This window comes from Geotrypetes seraphini, chromosome 3 (assembly GCF_902459505.1).
Source record: "Geotrypetes seraphini chromosome 3, aGeoSer1.1, whole genome shotgun sequence".
NCBI classification, from domain to species: Eukaryota; Metazoa; Chordata; class Amphibia; order Gymnophiona; family Dermophiidae; genus Geotrypetes; species Geotrypetes seraphini.
The window spans coordinates 183,917,996-183,937,018 of NC_047086.1; the positions used below are offsets into that span (position 1 = coordinate 183,917,996).

The 19,023-nt window shown below is 41.3% G+C and overlaps 1 protein-coding gene across 1 annotated transcript; it reads left to right on the forward strand.

Moving 5' to 3' along the window:
* Positions 1-416: 416 nt before the first annotated feature.
* Positions 417-17,536, forward strand: LOC117356716 (lysozyme C, milk isozyme-like). The gene is made up of 5 exons (XM_033936324.1): positions 417-435; positions 4,971-5,159; positions 10,961-11,104; positions 13,902-13,980; positions 17,375-17,536. The coding sequence occupies exons 2-5, from the start codon at positions 5,027-5,029 to the stop codon at positions 17,427-17,429; spliced, it is 411 nt and encodes a 136-aa protein (XP_033792215.1). The 5' UTR covers positions 417-435; positions 4,971-5,026; the 3' UTR covers positions 17,430-17,536.
* Positions 17,537-19,023: the final 1,487 nt, after the last annotated feature.

Below are 19,023 nucleotides of genomic sequence, written 5' to 3' on the forward strand. Positions count from 1 at the left end.
TTGCTTTATTAATGCCTAAAAACAGTGCATTACAAAATTCTATTTTGCTGATAACAAGGCTTTGGAACCACAACTTGGAAATCTAATGTAACATTGATCTAACTTTTGACAGAACCCTCACTATATGAATGCTCCCTTAATCACATACAGAGTATGATTTTCCATGGACAGGTGATTATCTAGATAAACAGCTAGTATTCTCATACAGGAATTGATAAAAGAGCACAAAGCAAACAGAAACATTATGCAAAAAAAAAAAAAAAAAAAATTCCAATATCTTAAATGTTCTGGCTATTGCCCCAAATTTCTTTATCTTTTTCTAGCCCTGCCCAGTTGTGTTGATTTGTTGCTTTCTGAGGCAGCTGGAGATAAAAAGGGCGAAAGAGCTCAGGGGAATTATCTTCCTCAGTGGAGCCGCATCATTCACAAAGAACAGTGAGTAGTAAGGTTAGTTTCTTCATAGATGCATAGAACAGTCTCCCAGAAGAGGTGGTGGAGACAGACTGTGTCTGAATTCAAGAGGGCCTGGGATAGGCATGTGGGATCTCTCGGAGAGAGAAAGAGATAATGGTTACTGCGGATGGGCAGACAAGATGAGCCATTTGGCATTTATCTGCCATCATGTTTCTATATACAGTGGTGCCTCGCATAAAGAACGCCTCGCACAGCGAACGCTGCACACAACGAACTTCATGTCATGATTCATACAACGAACTTCGTTTCACACAACGAAGTCGCCCGAGCTTCCACGATCGCTGCCGATGTATTGCATCCTTCCGCGCAGGCACTGCAGGCAGTCGTTAGTCACTGCGCTTAACGCGTTTCACATAACGAACTTTTCGCATAACAAACTTGCTCCTGGAACGAATTAAGTTCATTGTGTGAGGCACCACTGTATATTAATTGCATCCCTTTATCTGGTTTTCTTTCCTCTTTTCCCTTTTGCTTTTCTTATGTATGATTCTCTTTGGGTCTTTATATACTAGAGACTTATTTTGTTTTATTTAACACAACCTACTTGAACTTGTAACTATGGGCTCCTTTTATAAAAGCGCGTTAGGGCCTTAACGCGCGGAATAGCGCACGCTAAAATGCCACTACCGCCTCCTCTTGAGCAGGCGGTAGTTTTTCGGAAAGCACACGCAATCACCTTTGTAAACGGAGCACTATATATTTGTAACTATGACCTAACTGTATTAATAGTTGTACTGATCTACCTGTACTAGCAACTCTATTGAATGTTCCTGTCAACTTATCCATTGTAACTTCCTGGGTATCTGACTCAACCTCTTGTAATCTAATCTGACCTTGAATTGAATATTTTTATGTATTCAATTTTCTATACCATTCTCCCAGGAGAGCTCAGAACTGTTTACATGAATTTATTCAGGTACGCAAGCATTTTCCCTGTCTGTCTCGGTGGGCTCACAATCTGTCTAGTGTATCTGGGGCAATGGGGAAATTAAGTGACTTGCCCAGGGTCACAAGGAGCAGCGTGGGTTTGAACCCACAACCCCAGGGTGCTGAGGCTGTAGCTTTAACCACTGCGCCACACTCTCCCAGAATAGGTAAAGGCAGAACAGAAAACCTGATTAACATAACATAACATATATGGGTCAACAATATTCAGCTACAGAGGGAAGTGGTTTTTATTTTTTTTTATTTTTACAATTGGCCACTCAGCTCTGCTTGGATGTTTGCGTGGCCATTTTGTAAGAAGTCCATGGTCTTTATTCATAATTTGAACATTGCAGTTTGTATGTTCATGGTGGACATTTCTAGCACATGGATGTCCACCTCACATGTATTTTAGAACAGGCTGTATGCTATACTAAAAATTAATGTGACATGGATGCCCATTTGTGATGTACTGATTTGGACGTCCTTTCTAAACTGCCACTCCACGTTATTGGGAAGACTATGGGGTCCTTTAATTAAGGCACGCTAGTCGATTTAGCGCACACTAAATATTAGTATGCGCTAAATGCTAATGCATCCATTATATTCTATGGACACGTTAACATTTAGCTAAATCGGCTAGCACGCCTTAGTAAAATAGGGGGTATATAAGAAAGGCAAGCTGTGGGGCTGGTGGGTAAAAGATAAGGTGGAAGGTAAAATTCTATTGAAATTAAAATGGTAACAAGCATGGATGCCCATTTTACATAGACTATTGAGATTAAATTTCAATACAGTATTCAAGTTGGGACATGCTCAATTCTTGGGCAATCTTTGCAAAAAGCTCTGCCAAATATGGACCATTTGTAAAACACATATAAGGGCATACAGGAATGCACATGTATTTGCCAGCAGGAGGTGATGGAGGTCTGTAGACAACGCCCGTTTGAGTGGAATGTCCATCTTCTCTTTCCCAGATGGCCCATATTGCTGCCTCCTTTCCTCAAGCCGACTTTATTTCATTTGCTTCAATACTGGGTTTCGTGTAACGGGCTAGCCCTCCATTTTTGTGCCATCTCTGCCCCTCCTGAATTGGTTACAGTTTGGTATGGCAATGTCTCATTCAGTCCTTTGTTAGCTAGTTGTCAAAAATTTAAATATGGTAGGTTGGGGACTGCTACTTCTTTCTTAATCCTTCTCAAAATGCATTTACTCTGTCTGATTGTTATCTCACCAGTGATCAAATACATGATCTTACTACTACTACTGCTACAAATACTACTAATTCTACAGTATTTATTTCTATCATGGTACCAGCTGCACGCAGCACAGTACATTAAACACGCAAGATACAGTCCCTGTTCGAAAGAGCTTACAATCTAAGTTAATACAGACACACAGGACATAAGACATAGGGTGGCTCAATATATGGTGATCATGAAGGGACATACAAAGGGATGAAGAGGTAGAGAGGGTAGAGGCTACAGAGGGAAAAAGACATAGTGTATTACAAGTTGGAAGTGTTAGGACCTAAACGCAGCTTCGAAAAAGTGGGCTTTGAGCCTGGATTTGAATACTGTCAGAGATGGAGCCTGGCATATTGATTCATGCAGGTTGTTCCAGGCGTACGGTGCAGCAATGCAGAAGGGGGGGGAGTCATTTGTTGGCAATAGAAGAGAAGGGTAAGGACAAGAGAGACTTGCTCGAAGAACGGAGTTCCCAGGGCAGGGTGTAGCAGCTAGGAAATTACACCTGAAACCACAGGAACTGCACTATCAAAGTAGAAGCCAGTGAATAAGTGAAGCATACCCCAGAGGAGCTCATTGGACCAGTTTGCAGTGTATCCCTGTTTACATGCCCATTGCTGGTTTGCTGATCTCCTTTAAGGACATGTCTCACCTTCTGCCCAGAGGCAGTAATACTTGTAGTTTCTATTGAATGTCTTTAGTCGCTAATCCAGGGGTAGGAAACTCCGGTCCTCAAGAGCCGTATGCCAGTCAGGTTTTCAGGATTTCCCCAATGAATATACATTGAAAGCAGTGCATGCATATTCATTGGGGAAATCCTGAAAACCCGACTGGAATACGGCTCTCGAGGACTGGTGTTCCCTACCCCTGCGCTAATCCTAAAGGCCATGCATTTGGTCCCTGCTGAGCCTCACAGTGTCCAGAAAAAAGAAAAGTGTATTTTTTCCTTACCATATAGACTATCATGATACTAAAACCAAATGGCATTTTGAATCATTAATTCCATTTGCTTTGTTTAAAGGGAACAAACTGAAAATGGTTTCATTCATTTCAATATTTATTTATTTATTTATTATACTATTTCTATATAGCAACCCTGAGGACCACCGGAGGACCACCAGCCAGTCAGGTTTTCAGGACAACTCTAATGAATATGCATGGAGCAGATTTGTATGCCTATCTCCTCCATTATATGGAAATCTCTCTCATGCATATTCATTAGGGCTATCCCCAAAACTACACTGGCTGGTGGTCCTCCGGGACAGGGTTGGGAAACACTGCTATATAGCATTAGTTGCAGTTTACAAATTAATGTCCATAATAAAATGAAGACTTTACAAATAAAACAAAAATAAAAGGAAATCCATAAAAATAATAAAAGGAAATAAAAATCAGAAATGGTTTTGCCTGTAAGCAGAAATTATAATGTCAATTTATTTAAATTGGTTTGGGGCCCATTGACATCCTTTATTACTTCAACATAGTTGTCTTTTGTTTTATTTTTGTTTATTTTTATACATATCCAGGACGGGGGGGGGGGGGGATTTCTTTTTGGTTTATTCTTTGATTAAATTGTTGGATGGGAGGGGAAGGTTATTTTTCTTCTGCATTGTTATTGATTGAATTTAACTGCTTACTTTGATTATTAATGTATGTATAATTCCTGGCACTTTGTATTAGTTTTAAAAAATTAATAAAGATTCAAAAAAAAAAAAAAAAGAAGAAATTATAATGTCAACCATCTAAATAGCCTAATGAAATTATAAATAACACAAAAAGAAAACAATAGGTCTCCAGAAGAACTACAAATAGAAACACATAAAATGGAGATCCAATAGTATTCCGATCGTGGTGGTCATGAGCAATGAATGTCTGTAAGTGAAATCACTGTCACATAGGGCTCCTTTTAGAAGCCGCGTTAGCCGTTTAACGTGCATAATAGTGTAAGTTAATTTGCTAGACGCTACCGCCTTCTCTTGAGCAGGCAGTAGTTTTTCAGCTAGCGTGGGGGTTAGCGCACGCTAAAAACGTACGTGCGATAAAGCCGCTAAAGCGGCTTCGTAAAAGGAGCCCATAGTCTGTATTCTTGTTGTTCAGGCTTTATTGAGATGACTATAAATAGCTTCACATTATGCAAACCTCCAGGATGGCATTCCACAATCTTACACCTTCCACATTGCAACACAGTCATCCCATCGTTTTCAGACTAATGTCCATACATACAGTTTATGGACCCAAGAGATTTCCAGGACAAGAGTTCATTTTGACAGAAAGTCTTTTAATCTTGCTGTACTAATATCATTATCGTTCATTCTAACCTTACAGTTGCCTTTTAGAAGAGTTTTCCTACTTCATTCAACGTTCAGCTCTTTTCAGAGAAAATGAAGACTCTCGCTCTTCTTGTCCTTCTTGGCATCTGCATCCCGAAGTGTGAAGCCATTGGAAAATGTGACGTGGTTAGAGCTGCAAAAAGCGTTGGATTACATGAATACAAAGGTTATTCTGCTGCGAACTGTAAGTGCTAGTTTTCTTCTTCTTCCTCTAATCCAGGGGTGTCAAAGTCCCTCCTCGAGGGCAGTAATCCAGTCGGGTTTTCAGGATTTCCCCCCAATGAATACGCATGAGGTCTATTTGCATGCACTGCTTTAATTGTATGCTAATAGATCTCATGCATATTTTTGAGGAAATCCTGAAAACCCGACTAGTTTGCGGCCCACGAGGAGGGACTTTGACACCCCTGTTCTAATCCCTTTCTGTCCCTCTCTCTCTTTTATCACATTCGCTGTTCTCTTTTTTCATTCTTCTGTCACTTTTGCCTCCTTTTTTTCTTTTTATTTTGTGCCATCTCTGCCTCATTTCCATAACTCTCTTGCTGGCTTCCTGTCTCCCTTTCTTTCTATTATGGGATTCTCCTGTTTTTTGAGTCTTCTACATTCCATCTTCAACTCTCCTCCTTTGTTTCAAGCTTCAGTTTTCTCTTTTATTCAACTTCTTTCTCAATTTTCCCTCCTTGTTGCTCAATATCAGGAGACATATATCTTCATCTTTGATAGTATGTAGTTTGCATAGAAAAGGATGGAGTCTGGGTGGGACTCACACATCTGTAACTTATAAGATACTGTAAGTTATACGCAGTTAGCAGTAACTGAATTAGCAAATAGCGCAACTACACTTCTCACAAGTAAATAGTTGCTTACTAAAATTTGTATTTACAGGTTTATATGAGTGTGATGCAGTGGTTAAAGCTACAGCCTCAGCACCCTGATTTTCTGAGTTCAAACCCACACTGCTCCTTGTGACCCTGGGCAAGTCACTTAATCTCCCAATTGCCCCACATACATTAGATCAGGGGTGTCCAATTTTTTGGCTTCCCTGGGCCACATTGGCCGAAAAAAATGTTTCTGGGGCCGCGCAAATGCTGCAGCAAGACAGAGGAGGGAGCCGGCAAGACGGTAAACACTGCATCGCCCTCGACCAGGGCTGCACAAAATACTTCACTGGGCCGCATGTGGCCCTCGAGCCACAGGTTGGACATCCCTGCATTAGATGGATTGTGAGCCTGCCGGGACAGACAGGGAAAAATGCTTGAGTACCTGAAAAAATTAAAGAATGGCATAGAAAATTAAATAAATAACATATGGGAAGGTGTGGCTCACTGGTAGAGCTTCTGCTGCCTCTGCACCCAGAGGTTGGGAGATCAGATCCCAGTGCTGCTCCTTATGACCATGGGCATGTCACTTAAGTCTCCAGTGCCCACCGCTTTGAATGCCAGTTTTGAAATGCCAAAAATATGGTTTACAAGTTCCCATTCACTTCATTCAGGAAGGAGACCCTCTCATATGCCCTCCTATTTCAGAAAGCCATATGTGGGTATGTTTTTAAAATAATGTCCAGAGTGTGTTTAGATTTTCAGAATTCCCCCATGATAGACTCCTAGGAAATTAATGAGTCATGAGATAGAAGGCAATGTCCTACTGAAAATTGCAATCTGACTCAAAGACCTGAAGCAAAGAGTAGGACTAAATGGTAAGCTGTCCACAAGGACAAGGGTCAGTAGGAGCATGCTCTAAGATTAGGGTTAACAGATTTTACGATTATATAGTCTGGGCCCACAGCCCCAACCCCAGGCCTGCCCAGTTCCACTCAGCCCTGCCCTGTTCTACCCAAATCACGCTCCCAGGGCCGGATTTTCCTATAGGCTAACTAGGCTTCAGCCTAGGGCCTCAAGATCCGTGTCACATTTTTTATAAAGGTTAGTACCAATAACAACATGTTTCATTTAACATATTGATATATATCACAGTAATGATGTATTTTATTATCTCTCATGTAATTTACAAACTTAAAAATGGGAGGTGAAAGAGCCTCATAAGTGGAATAGCCTAGGGCCTCTTTTCATCTAAATCCGGCCCTGCACGCTCCTTTCCACCCCATCCCCACCCCAACCTCTTCTCATGTTCGGAGTCGTGTTGGGAGGGCATCTGCAGATGTGCAGATGTGACGTGATGACATCACACGCATGCACACATGCATGTGACATCACTGCATTGCATCCATGCATGTGCAGATGCCCTCCCGATGTGCTCCCGAGCTGGAAGCTTTACAAAACCCGGACAAAGTGCCAGGTTTTGAAAAGCCATCCAGACGCCCAGACAGTCCTCTAAAAAGAAGACATGTCCGGGTAAATATGGACATCTGGTATCCCTACCTAAGAGACATAAGAACATAAGAATTGCCGCCGCTGAGTCAGACTGGTGGTCCATCGTGCCCAGCAGTCTGCTCACGCGGCGGCCCCTAGGTCAAAGACCAGTGCCCTAACTGAGACCAGCCCTACCTGCGTACGTTCCAGTTCAGCAGGAACTTATCTAACTTTGTCTTGAATCCCTGGAATGTGTTTTCCCCTATGACAGACTCCGGAAGAGCGTTCCAGTTTTTTACCACTCTCTGGGTGAAGAAGAACTTCCTTACATTTGTACGGAATCTATCCCCTTTCAACTTTAAAGAGTGCCCTCTCGTTCTCCCTACCTTGGAGAGGGTGAACAACCTGTCCTTATCTACTAAGTCTATCTCCTTCAGTATCTTGAATGTTTCGATCATGTCCCCTCTCAATCTCCTCTGTTCGAGGGAGAAGAGGCCCAGTTTCTCTAATCTTTCACTGTACGGCAGCTCCTCCAACCCCTTAACCATCTTAGTCGCTCTTCTCTGGACGCTTTCGAGTAATACCGTGTCCTTCTTCATGTACGGCGACCAGTGCTGGACGCAGTACTCCAGGTGAGGGCGCACCATGGCCCGGTACAGCGACATGATAATTTTCTCTGATCTGTTCGTGATCCCCTTCTTTATCATTCCTAGCATTCTGTTCGTCCTTTTCGCCGCCACCGCACATTGCGTGGACAGCTTCATTGACTTGTCGATCGTAACTCCCAAGTCTCTTTCCTGGGAGGTTCCTGTGTTGTTTCACAGATTCATAAATGATATAAATGGCAGAGGACATTTAACATTGACAAGAGTACAGTGATGCACGTAGGGAGAAATAATCCCAGCTAGAGTTATGAGGGATCTTCAAAAAGTTTCCACACTTTTATTTTTTTTAACACAGTTTATTAAATATCTCAAAAACAAATAATTTTATTGTTTTGTATTCTTGGTGCAATTTCCTCCAACTGGATTTATCTTCATTCAACCTGGATTTTCTTTCCACTCTTCTGAGTTCTATTTTTTTTGGCTCTAAGGATGTTGTAAACTAGGGGAAGGAGAGTTCTTGGGAACAGCATTTGATTTCTTTGATCATGGCTAAGTCTTCATATAGTGCTTTTACTTCTGTGTGCCAGGTTATGGCAGCCTTATCAATGGATTTTGGTGTTGAGTTTTATTGTTTTTGCTAGGGTGGAAAGGCCTGAGGCAAGGTCTCCTATGTGGATTCAGTTTTTGATATAAATTTTCATGGGTTGGAGACAATGTCCGATTGATGATTGTTTCACTGGGTAGTTGAGGTTCAAGTTGATCAGATGGTGATCGGACAAGGGAACTGGTGTGATGGAGCAGCTAAAAGTCATTTTGTCAGGTAGTGCATCTTTCTGCATAAAGATTAAGTCTGGGATGTGACCTGCTGTGTGAGTTGGTGAGGGTACTATTTGTTGGAAGTCCATGTCAGTTACTGATAGAACAAAATCTGCTGTTTATCCTGCCAGCTTCGAGTAGTCTATAAAATTAAAATCTCCTAGGATAAGAATCTGATTGTAGGTTATTACCAGCTTATTGAGAGCGGATAGTAAATCATCTAGGGTGCTTGTTGGGGAATAGAGTGCTCTGTATATCAGCACAAAGGTGAGATCTCTGTTGTGGCCCATTGAGAAGATGAGACATTCCAGTGTGTTTAGTGTGATGGCATCTATTAGTTTTGGGATGAGGTCAGATTTGATAAAGGTGTCTACTCATCTTTCTCTTGCCTTCATGCGTGAGCATGCAAGAGCTTGGTAGTCAGTGGGGCAGAGCAGCCCTAGGGTGGTTCCATCATAATCCTTGAACCATATTTCGGTGATTAGGATGTAAAATCTGGACACCCTAGACCCGCCTCCCAGTCCTGCCCATCTCTGTCCTAGTCCCACCCTAGCTCTGCCCCACGCTGCTTGCTTTGGTCAGGCAGGAGGCAATCCGCGCATACATGGTATCATGCGATGATGTCACACACACGTGTGCGTGTGATGTCATTGCATGACACCTGCGCATATGCTGCCCAACAAGATTGAGAGGAGGCTTTTCAAAACCCGGACAAAGAGAGGAAAAGAATTTAGACAAATTCAAGACCAAACTTAAAAGTTTCCTTTTTAATGATGCTTTTAGTGAATAAATAATTCTTTTATCTCTCTTTATTTTACATTTCTTTTTTTTTCTTTTCATGTTTGTCTTCCCTCCTAATGTTTTTACCTTAATATATTAAATTTAATATTGATTGTAACCACTAAATAATTTTCCCTGTTGTTTTGATATTGTATTTACAAACTATTTAATTTAAATGATTTAATCTCTGTATAAGAATTTAAATGATTTAATCTCTGTATAAGAATGTCCATATCTTTTTTTTTTAATTCAATAAGATATACTGTATATCTATGTAATATGTTACCCATATTTTAGATATTTTTAACAATTTGTACATTGCCTAGAATGTGGAATAGGCGATTAATCAAACTATATAATAAACTTGGAAACTTGGAAACATGTGCGCAAAAGGATATTAATTAAGGGCCATCTCCAATGACCAGCATTGAATTCAGTTTCATTTTTTGTCTGCAGCAATTTAACCAATTAAGCCGATATTCAGCACTAACTAGTTAAATGCATAATGGTTAAGATGAGACTGCTATCTATGCAGTCTATCTTAACTGGTAAAACATAGCCAGTTAGCAATGAATATTCACACTTAACCATACACATACACATAAATAGATGCCATATACTTAACCATACACATACACATAAATAGATGCATACTGCTATCTCAGGCAGTTAGCTGGCTATATTGGGCTATCTCGGGCTGAATATTAGTGGTTGATCATATTAGAATTATAAGGGGTCAATAGCAGGGGCAAAAGATATTCCAAGATTGAAAGCACCCAGCGCCACACCAAATATCAAAGTACTTCATGTGAAACGAGTCACTGCAGAGGCCTGAAGATTGAGATATTTGATATTTGGTATGGTGCTGGGTGCTATCAAGCTTGGAATATTAGTGGCTGACCAGGGGCTGGAGGAGTTGCTGTACAGCGAGAGATTAGAGAAACTGGGCCTCTTCTCTCTGGAAAAGAGGAGATTGAGAGGGGACATGATTGAAACATTCAAGATGCTGAAGGGAATAGACTTAGTAGACAAAGACAGGTTGTTCACCCTCTCCAAGGTAGGGAGAACGAGAGAGCACGCTCTAAAATTGAAAGGGGATAGATTTTGTACAAACATAAGGAAGTTCTTCTTCACCCAGAGAGTGGTAGAAAACTGGAACACTCTCCCGTAGTCTATTGTAGAGGAAAACAGGGATTCAAGACAAAGTTGGACAAGTTCCTGCTCAACTGGAAAGTGCGCAAGTGAGGCTGGGCTCATTTAGAGCACTGGTCTTTGACCTAGGAGCTGCTGCGTGAGCGGACTGCTGGGCACGCTGGACCATTTCTTATGTTCTTATGTTCTTATTTAACAGGCCAGGATATTGCTTTTATAAAAATATCACAACCTGGAAAGAATCCACTTTATTGTTGGATCAATACAGTTGTTAGGCCTCTGTTTTCATTGCCTTCTGAATTTATTCCCATTGGCTTTCACAGATGCCTGTTTGGCTTACTATGCAAGTAACTATGATACATCATTGAACAGAAGTCCCACTGAATATGGGATATTTCAGATAAACAGTGGCTGGTGGTGCAAAAAACATTGGAACGACAAAAAACCCTGCAATGTATTGTGCTCGGGTAAGTAAATTTTTTTATTTATTTATTTATTTTTTTTTATTTATTTTTTTATAAAGGAAATAATGAATCTACTCTTTCTGTCCTTTCAATAGCATAAGTAAAGTAGTTCAACTCCTGTAACCCTTACTATGGAGTTCCTTCTTCCCATTAAGTTCCTGTAAACCATGCCGAGCTCTACGATTGTGGAGATGATGCGGTATATAAACTTAAGGTTTAGTTTAGTTTAGTTTAAAATACGATCAGGAAAAAAAAAAATCCTCCCTATACAATTAAAGCAGGGGTTAATGTACTGAACTTTACGGTGAGTCTCCTTTCACCATACATTAAGAGCTCCTTTTACTAAGGTTCGCTAGCGGTTTTAGCGTGTGCTTAGCGCACGCTACAATGCTGCGCAACACTAGACATTAACACCTCCATAGCGCTTGCGTTAGTATTTTTCATTTAGCGCAGGGTTTGTGCGCTAATCTTCAGCGCACGCTAAAAATGCTAGCGCACCTTAGTAAAAGGAACCCTAAGTCAATCCTGTTATTCTCCTACCAGAGAAGACTCCAAACTCCTAATCCAATTGTTCTCTTTACTACAATTGATCACAAGTAAAAGAGAAAGCTACACTTATAGTGAGATGCAGTGGCGTAGTGAGGGTGGAAGGTGCACGGGACGGAGGCACCCCTACGCGGCATTTTCTATGCCCACCCTCCTTCCCCACCCCCACTTGCTGTGCACTCCCCTTCCCTTCTCCCCATACCTGTTTAGCTCCCCAGCGCGATAAGCACGGTCACTCGGAGAAATTGAAGGGGGATAGGTTTAGAACAAATGCTAGGAAGTTCTTTTTTACCCAGAGGGTGGTGGACACATGGAACAAGCTTCCGGAGGATGTGATAGGCCAGAAATCTGTACAGAGGTTCAAGGAGGGTTTGGATAGGTTCCTGAAGGAAAAGGGGATAGAGGGGTACAGATAGAACTTGAGGTAGGTTAAAGAAATGGTCAGAAACCACTTCACAGGTCGCGGACCTGATGGGCCGCCACGGGAGCGGACCGCTGGGCAGGATGGACCTCTGGTCTGACCCAGTGGAGGCAACTTCTTATGTTCTTATGTTCTTAAGCATCTCTAACTTGCTGCCCACATCAATGTCAGCTCTCCCTCTGTCGTCACCTCCTAAAGTAACATCAGAAGGGAGCGCCGAGGCTAGCAAGAGCAGCATGCTGGAGCTGCTGCTCACACCGGCAAGAACTAGAGGTATTGTGTCAGGGAATTGAAGGTGCGCGCATAGCGGAGGAGGAGTTGGAAGGAGCAGGGCAGATCAGAGGGGCCCCCACCAAGATGCCCAGGGCAGTCCGCCTCTCTGGTGAGATGCAACGGATTAAGGCTTCTGTCGTTAGTTTTGAATCTGTTCTGTGATCAGCACTTCTTATCCAGGCAAAGAGGGTGGGCTGGGCAGAGGACAACTTCACGCTACTGGCAATGGGTGAATACTTAGAGGTAAATACCATGAATTTCTTTTTTATTTTGTAAATCTTTATTAATTTTAAAATTTAAATAGTGCAATACAATGAATTTAAACATAAACAAATCAAAACACGCAATTTAAATATGCAAATAATTCAAAAAACACTCATTTTCTCCCCCTCCCCCTTAACTAATAAAAGTAGATATACATTTATAATTTACATACAATAAATAAAATAGGAATAACAAACAATAATACATTACCCACCACACTCCCTCCCACCCTGGATGTGTAAGGAGGTCAGATAAAAAGAAAAGGTACATGACATCTATTGTGACTCAATAAATGATGCCAATGGGCCTAAATTTCAGCGTTCATTCTTTCATATTTATAACAAGAACACAAGTTTTCCCACCAGAAAGTATAATTAAGTCGATAATTAGTAGGGATTACTGCACTGTCTCAACATCAAGAGGTTTTGGTCTCTCAGCATTCTGGCACTCTAACAGGCTGTCTTGCTACTGTTCATGAGAATCTCACGGGCAGGCATTTGATGGGAGGGGGAATCTGCACCTCCCAGTACTAGGGTTACCAGACGGCCGGATTTCCCCGACACGTCCTTCTTTTCAAGGACATGTCCAGGGTCCGGACAGCTTTTCACTTTGTCCGGATTTTAAAAAGCTTCCTCGAAATCACGCAGGGCAGGCATTGGGGGTTGGCGGGGCTAGGGCAGGATTGGGGCAGGACACAGAGATGGGAGATGCTCAACATGATAGGAAGGCAGCAGCAAGGACCCAGGGGTGATGCTTGGTCAGGTAGATAGGGATGCAGAGAAAAGATGGATGGTGTATATGGAGAGAAAAGAAGTGCAAATGGACAAGAAGACTCTGGTAAGACGGTTAAGAAGAAAGCAGAAACCAAAGACTAGTACCAACATAAAAATAAAATGACACAACAAAGGTAGAAAAAATAATTGTATTTTCTATTTATTGATTAGAATATGTCAGTTTTTGGAATATGCTTCTGCCAGAACTGATTTTAGACATGTCTGGGGCCCACAAGAAAAAAAAAGCTCACTCGAGCATAGTGGTGGTAAATCTCCAGCTTTGAGATGGGCCACCCTTGGTGTCTCTGCAGGAGGATGGAGAAGAATGGTGGAAGATTGTCTTGGATAAGAAGTGACATCCTGCAGGTGGTCACATTCTATGGAACTGAGATATATCCTTGGCAGTGTAGACAGAAGTAACTGGGGAGATTGGATGGACAAAGCTTGTTTTTTTTTAATGCTTTCATGTAATATGTTATTGTAATGAAAATGGAAAGTGATCAGAATTCTTTTTATTTTTCAGACCTGCTGGACCGTAATATTTATGATGACCTAAGATGTGTGAAAAGAATTGTCCAGGATCCCAATGGCCTTCATGCTTGGTAAATGATTTAATCAAAATGATTTATTAATTAGCTTTGAAATTAACAGCACTAAGCACATAGTTTTTGGTGGGAATCCTTGTGCCAAACTTATAAATTTGAACATATGAGTACAATACAATTGGGAGATTATAAGAAATTCAAGGAGGTTTGGGACCCATTGACAAAATTTTGTTAAGATTGATTACTAATTTTGCCCGCCAATTATATACATCCAGGAAGGTTGTGTGGGGGGGAATATATTTGATTTATTTTTTAATTGTAATTTGCTTATCTTGGTCATTTGTATTACTCTTAATTTTCTTTATACTGTATGAAAGGGTGGGTGGGTGGGGGGAAGGGATATGTACTTATTATATCAATTGATGGAATTAAGTGCTGTTTATTTTGTAAATTGTTTGATAATATGTTGCACTTGATGTTGGTTCTTAAAATGAATAAAGATTTTGAAACCAAAAACAAAAAACCCACTAAGCACTAAGGGGGTAGTTCTCAACAGGTTGCCAAAATTTAAGCCCCAGGATAAGGTGTGCTAAGCACAGATCCTATAGCGTCAGTTGCACGCACAACTACCTTTATAGAATATTTGCATAAGTCAACATTCATATGCCTGACTTTAGGCACGAGCACTTATGCCAGCCAAAAGGAAATGCTCGCGCTTAACTGTGGGCAATTATAGCTGGATTCTTAAACAGTGGTTAAATCTGCAGCTGCCTACAAAAAAAGCGCCAGCCGAGTGTTAACCACCCTTAGGTGCCATTCTCTGCCCCTCCCCCTAAAAACCCCAGGCACAATCTCACCTTACTGTTGCTCTGTTATTAATCCCCCCTCTCCATGACACCCTCTGCCTCATTCTATCCCTCCCCATGGCAAACTATAGTTTTACCTTGTTCTGCTACTCCTCCTACCTTCCCCATTGTACACGCTTACTTTGTTCTGCCCCTCCCCATTATGGCACTATTCCCTTGCTCTTCACCCCCTTCCCCATGACACAGTTGCTTGACTTTAAACACACAACCCCCCACACACACCCCCGCACCTTGCCTTACCTCCCACCCACCAGAATGTGTTTCGGCCCATGAAGGCCTGCCTCAGGAGTATAAAGTGAAACATATATTAAAAATTATAATTATATCGAAAACCTCTTCATAAAACAAAATAAACATACACATAAATAAATGCATACCAATCAAATAATCATAAAACATTCATATATGTCATAAAAACCACTCATTTATGTGATAATGTTACAAATAATTAAAATAAGTTAAAACATTTATTCAAAAAGAAAAACATTGATATATTAAATGACATATGAAATAAAATTGATATATTAAAATTATAATTATATCGAAAACCTCCTCATAAAACAAAGTAAACATACACATAAATAGATGCATACCAATCAAATGATCATAAAACATTCATATATGTTATAAAAAAAACACTTATTTATGTCATAATGTTACAAAACATGTTATGGATAATCTTTATTAAAAAAGAGCATTGATATATTAAGAGGCATTTATGAAATAAAAACATATATAGTCACCCTAATTATACTATACAACAAATGAAACAATTATAAATAAAAGTATGTTCTTTTATCTGTAATTATTTAATTTCTTGTATAGTGTAATTAGGGTGACTATATATGTCTTTATTTCATAAATGCCTCTTAATATATCAATGTTCTTTTTTAATAAATGTTAACTTATTTTAATTATTTGTAACATTATCACATAAATGAGTGGTTTTTATGACATACTATAAATGAATGTTTTATGATTTTCTGATTGGTATGCATTTATTTATGTGTATGCTTATTTTGTTTTATGAGGAGGTTTTCGATATATTTATAATTTTTAATGTATGTTTCACTTTAGACTCCTGATGCAGGCCTTCATAGGCCGAAACACGTTCTTGTCGAGCCTGTTATAAAACAAAAGGATTGAGCGCCATCTGGTCTCCTTCGTTGTTGTTTTTGTGCTTAGAAACATAGAAAGTGATGGCAAAAAAAGGCCGAGGCCCATCGAGTCTGCCCACACCACTGACCCACCCCCCTATTTAATCGCTCTCTGATGACCTTTCCCTCGTAGAGATCCGACATGAGCATCCCATCTGTTCTTGAAATCCGGCTGCACTAATTAATCCGGCTGCTGAAATATAGCTGCACTAATTAATTAGCATAGGACTTCCCTCCGGACATGCTCCCTCCCAAAAAAAACTTTTAAAAAAATGTTGGCGCATGCCTTGACGCATGCTAAAATGCAACTTGCCAAAGGACGCCTGATTGTAAGTCGCCAATGGCTTCTGCCATTCAAAGCTATGTTAGGCGCATGTTAGTAGCTAATGCAGCTTAATAAAAGTTCCCTGAGATAAGATTACAGTGTACAGACATGGAACTCTGGTACTCTGAAACAGAGTTTGTGAGGCACACATTTTTTTTTGCACCAGTGACCTGGTAAATGTTTCTCATATCCTTCTGATAAAGTTCAGTGCATGTTAAGACTACACAGTGCACATTTTCCGTCTGCCGCGCTCGCCGCTAACGCCTCCATTGACGAGGCATTAGTTTTTTGGCTTGCCGCGGGGGTTAGCGCGGGATGAAATGTCCGACGCGCTAACCCCCGTAGCGCGCCTTGATAAAAGGAGCCCTAAGTGTTTTAACACTAATCAATTTAGCATGCACTAAATGCTAATGCGTCCATAGGATATAATGTATGTGTTAGCGTTTAGCACGCGCTAAATCGATTAGCATGCGCTACATCAGTTAGCATGCGCTAAAATCGTCTACCGCACCTTAGTAAAAGGACCCGTAAGTGCTCTGTCCCTAGCTAAAATGCTAAATGAGCCTCTGATTAATGTTTAAAGCTTAGGAGAAAAATTAGTGTGGACATACATGTAAACGAATAATGTCTAATGTGATTAGGTTTCCTGCTTGCCTGCTGAAGCCTAAAATGTAACTCTTGCTTAGAATGGCTGTCAAATCTTAGCATATGAGTTTACTTTGTAAGCCACTTCGGTCTTAGGCGGTGTAGAAATTTTTAAAATAAATCGAGTAAGCTATTAGAGGAAGGATTGGTCCTACGATAAAGCTGAAGTATTTTGGGACAGCCTTCTGTTAAGGTTCAAGCTTTCATACCAAATTTCGGACCCCTTTTACAAAGTCGCATTAGGCTATTCTATCACTGGCCATGGCGGTATTAGGCGTCGGAGCTAATACCACCGCGGCCAGCGATAAAAAAGCCTAACACAACTTGGTTAAAAGGGGGGGTTCATTAAAATCTGTTCACAGAAAGAGCTTCTGAGGAATGTGTCAGCCTGATATTTGTCTTTTTGCCATATGTTAAGCATTCATTTCTTCAATTTGTTGTTTCTGTTTTTATTCAAGGACTCCCTGGGTACGTTACTGTAAGGGTACGAATCTGAAAAGATTTGACTGTTGATTGCTGCTTTGACTCTGGAAAACTTCCTTTCAGTGCCTTCGTCAGCTCATCCTCAAATACCCTGCATTAAACGAAATTGTGAAAACACATTTCCATAAGTTCAATCATTGCCCTACATTCTGCATTCAACTTCTATCATTAAATTGCTTTGCAAACATCAATTCAGTGTTTTCATCTTTCGTGGTGAAATCATATATTTTAGAGATTGAATTGTATTTACTGCATTCACTCTGAGACCTTCTTGTTTGGGTAACCGGATTCTTTTCAGTTTGTCAGACCATATACTAAGCACAAGATAAGACTTATCCAACAGAGGTGGTGCATTTGCCCTTTCAAAAGCATGTATACCTCTTTTGCAAATATTTCTGTAACCTCAGGCTTCACACTGCACCTCTTCTTAAGACTCTTGGGTTGAGATCCTGAGACCTCACTTCAGTTTTGGTTCATATTAGCTGGAATCCTCTCTGTAATAAAATCTATGTGAGATTCATTTCAACATGACCTCTATTTGTACCTGAGGAATGCTATTTATTTTCGATTTTGTACACTAATAGAGGCTCATTTTCAAAGCACTTAGACACACAAAAGTTCCTTAGTAACCTATGGTACTTTAAAGGGCGCATAATCAAAAAAGAAAACCATTCAAACAGTGGCCTAAATCAGTACTTGGATGATCAAAAAGACAGATCGCCCAAGTACCGATAATCAAAGCTGGTTTTAGACGTATCTAAAACCAGCTTAGGCCTTTACCCTGCCTCTGAATGCCTAGAGCGAAAAGAGGCGTTTTTAGAGGAGGGGAACGGGCGGGAGGTAGGCTGACCTACACTTAGTCGTACTTCAAGTATAACCAAAAGTCTAGGAAATTGCCCAGTAGGAACTTATACGTTTTGACTTAGACCAAGTCAAAATAAGTATAGGTTCCAAATAGGGGCCGCTGAGCTGATCGCAACTGCCACGATCAGCTCAGCAGCCCTGGCAACCTGCCCACCTCCCACCGCATCTCTCCTGCCATAATCCCCCCTCCCCGACCAAACCCCAAACCGGCAAGAGGAAGCCCAGGCCCTTCGGCCAAAGATGGCCCTCCGACACCCCACCTGACAATACCTGCAGGAGGGATCCCAAGCCCTCCTGCCAAAGATGGCCCCCACGAACCTCCCCCCATGAATACCAGCAGCAGGGATCCAAAGCCCTTCTGCCAAAGATGGCACCCCAATATCCCCCACACACACACACACATACACAAATATCAGCAGGAGGGATCCCAAGCCCTCTGCCGAAGATGGCACCCCGAACCCACCCACCCCCTATGAATGCCGGCAGGAGGGCTTGGGATACCTCCTTCTGGTTCGGGGTATTTTTGGGAGGGGGGATCGTGATTGCTGACGATGGCACCCATCCCCCCGCGAACCCCCCACTACCACAGAATCACCCACTAACCTTTTCACCGAATTGTCGGTGCTGCTGGATGGGCCCAGGACAGATAAAAGTGGTAGGAAGGGGTATAGTAGGAGCCCAGGATGCATGGAGGGGAAGGAGAGACATAGAGGGAGGAATGAGGGCCAGGAGACACAAAAGGGGAGGAGTGAGGTAGTAC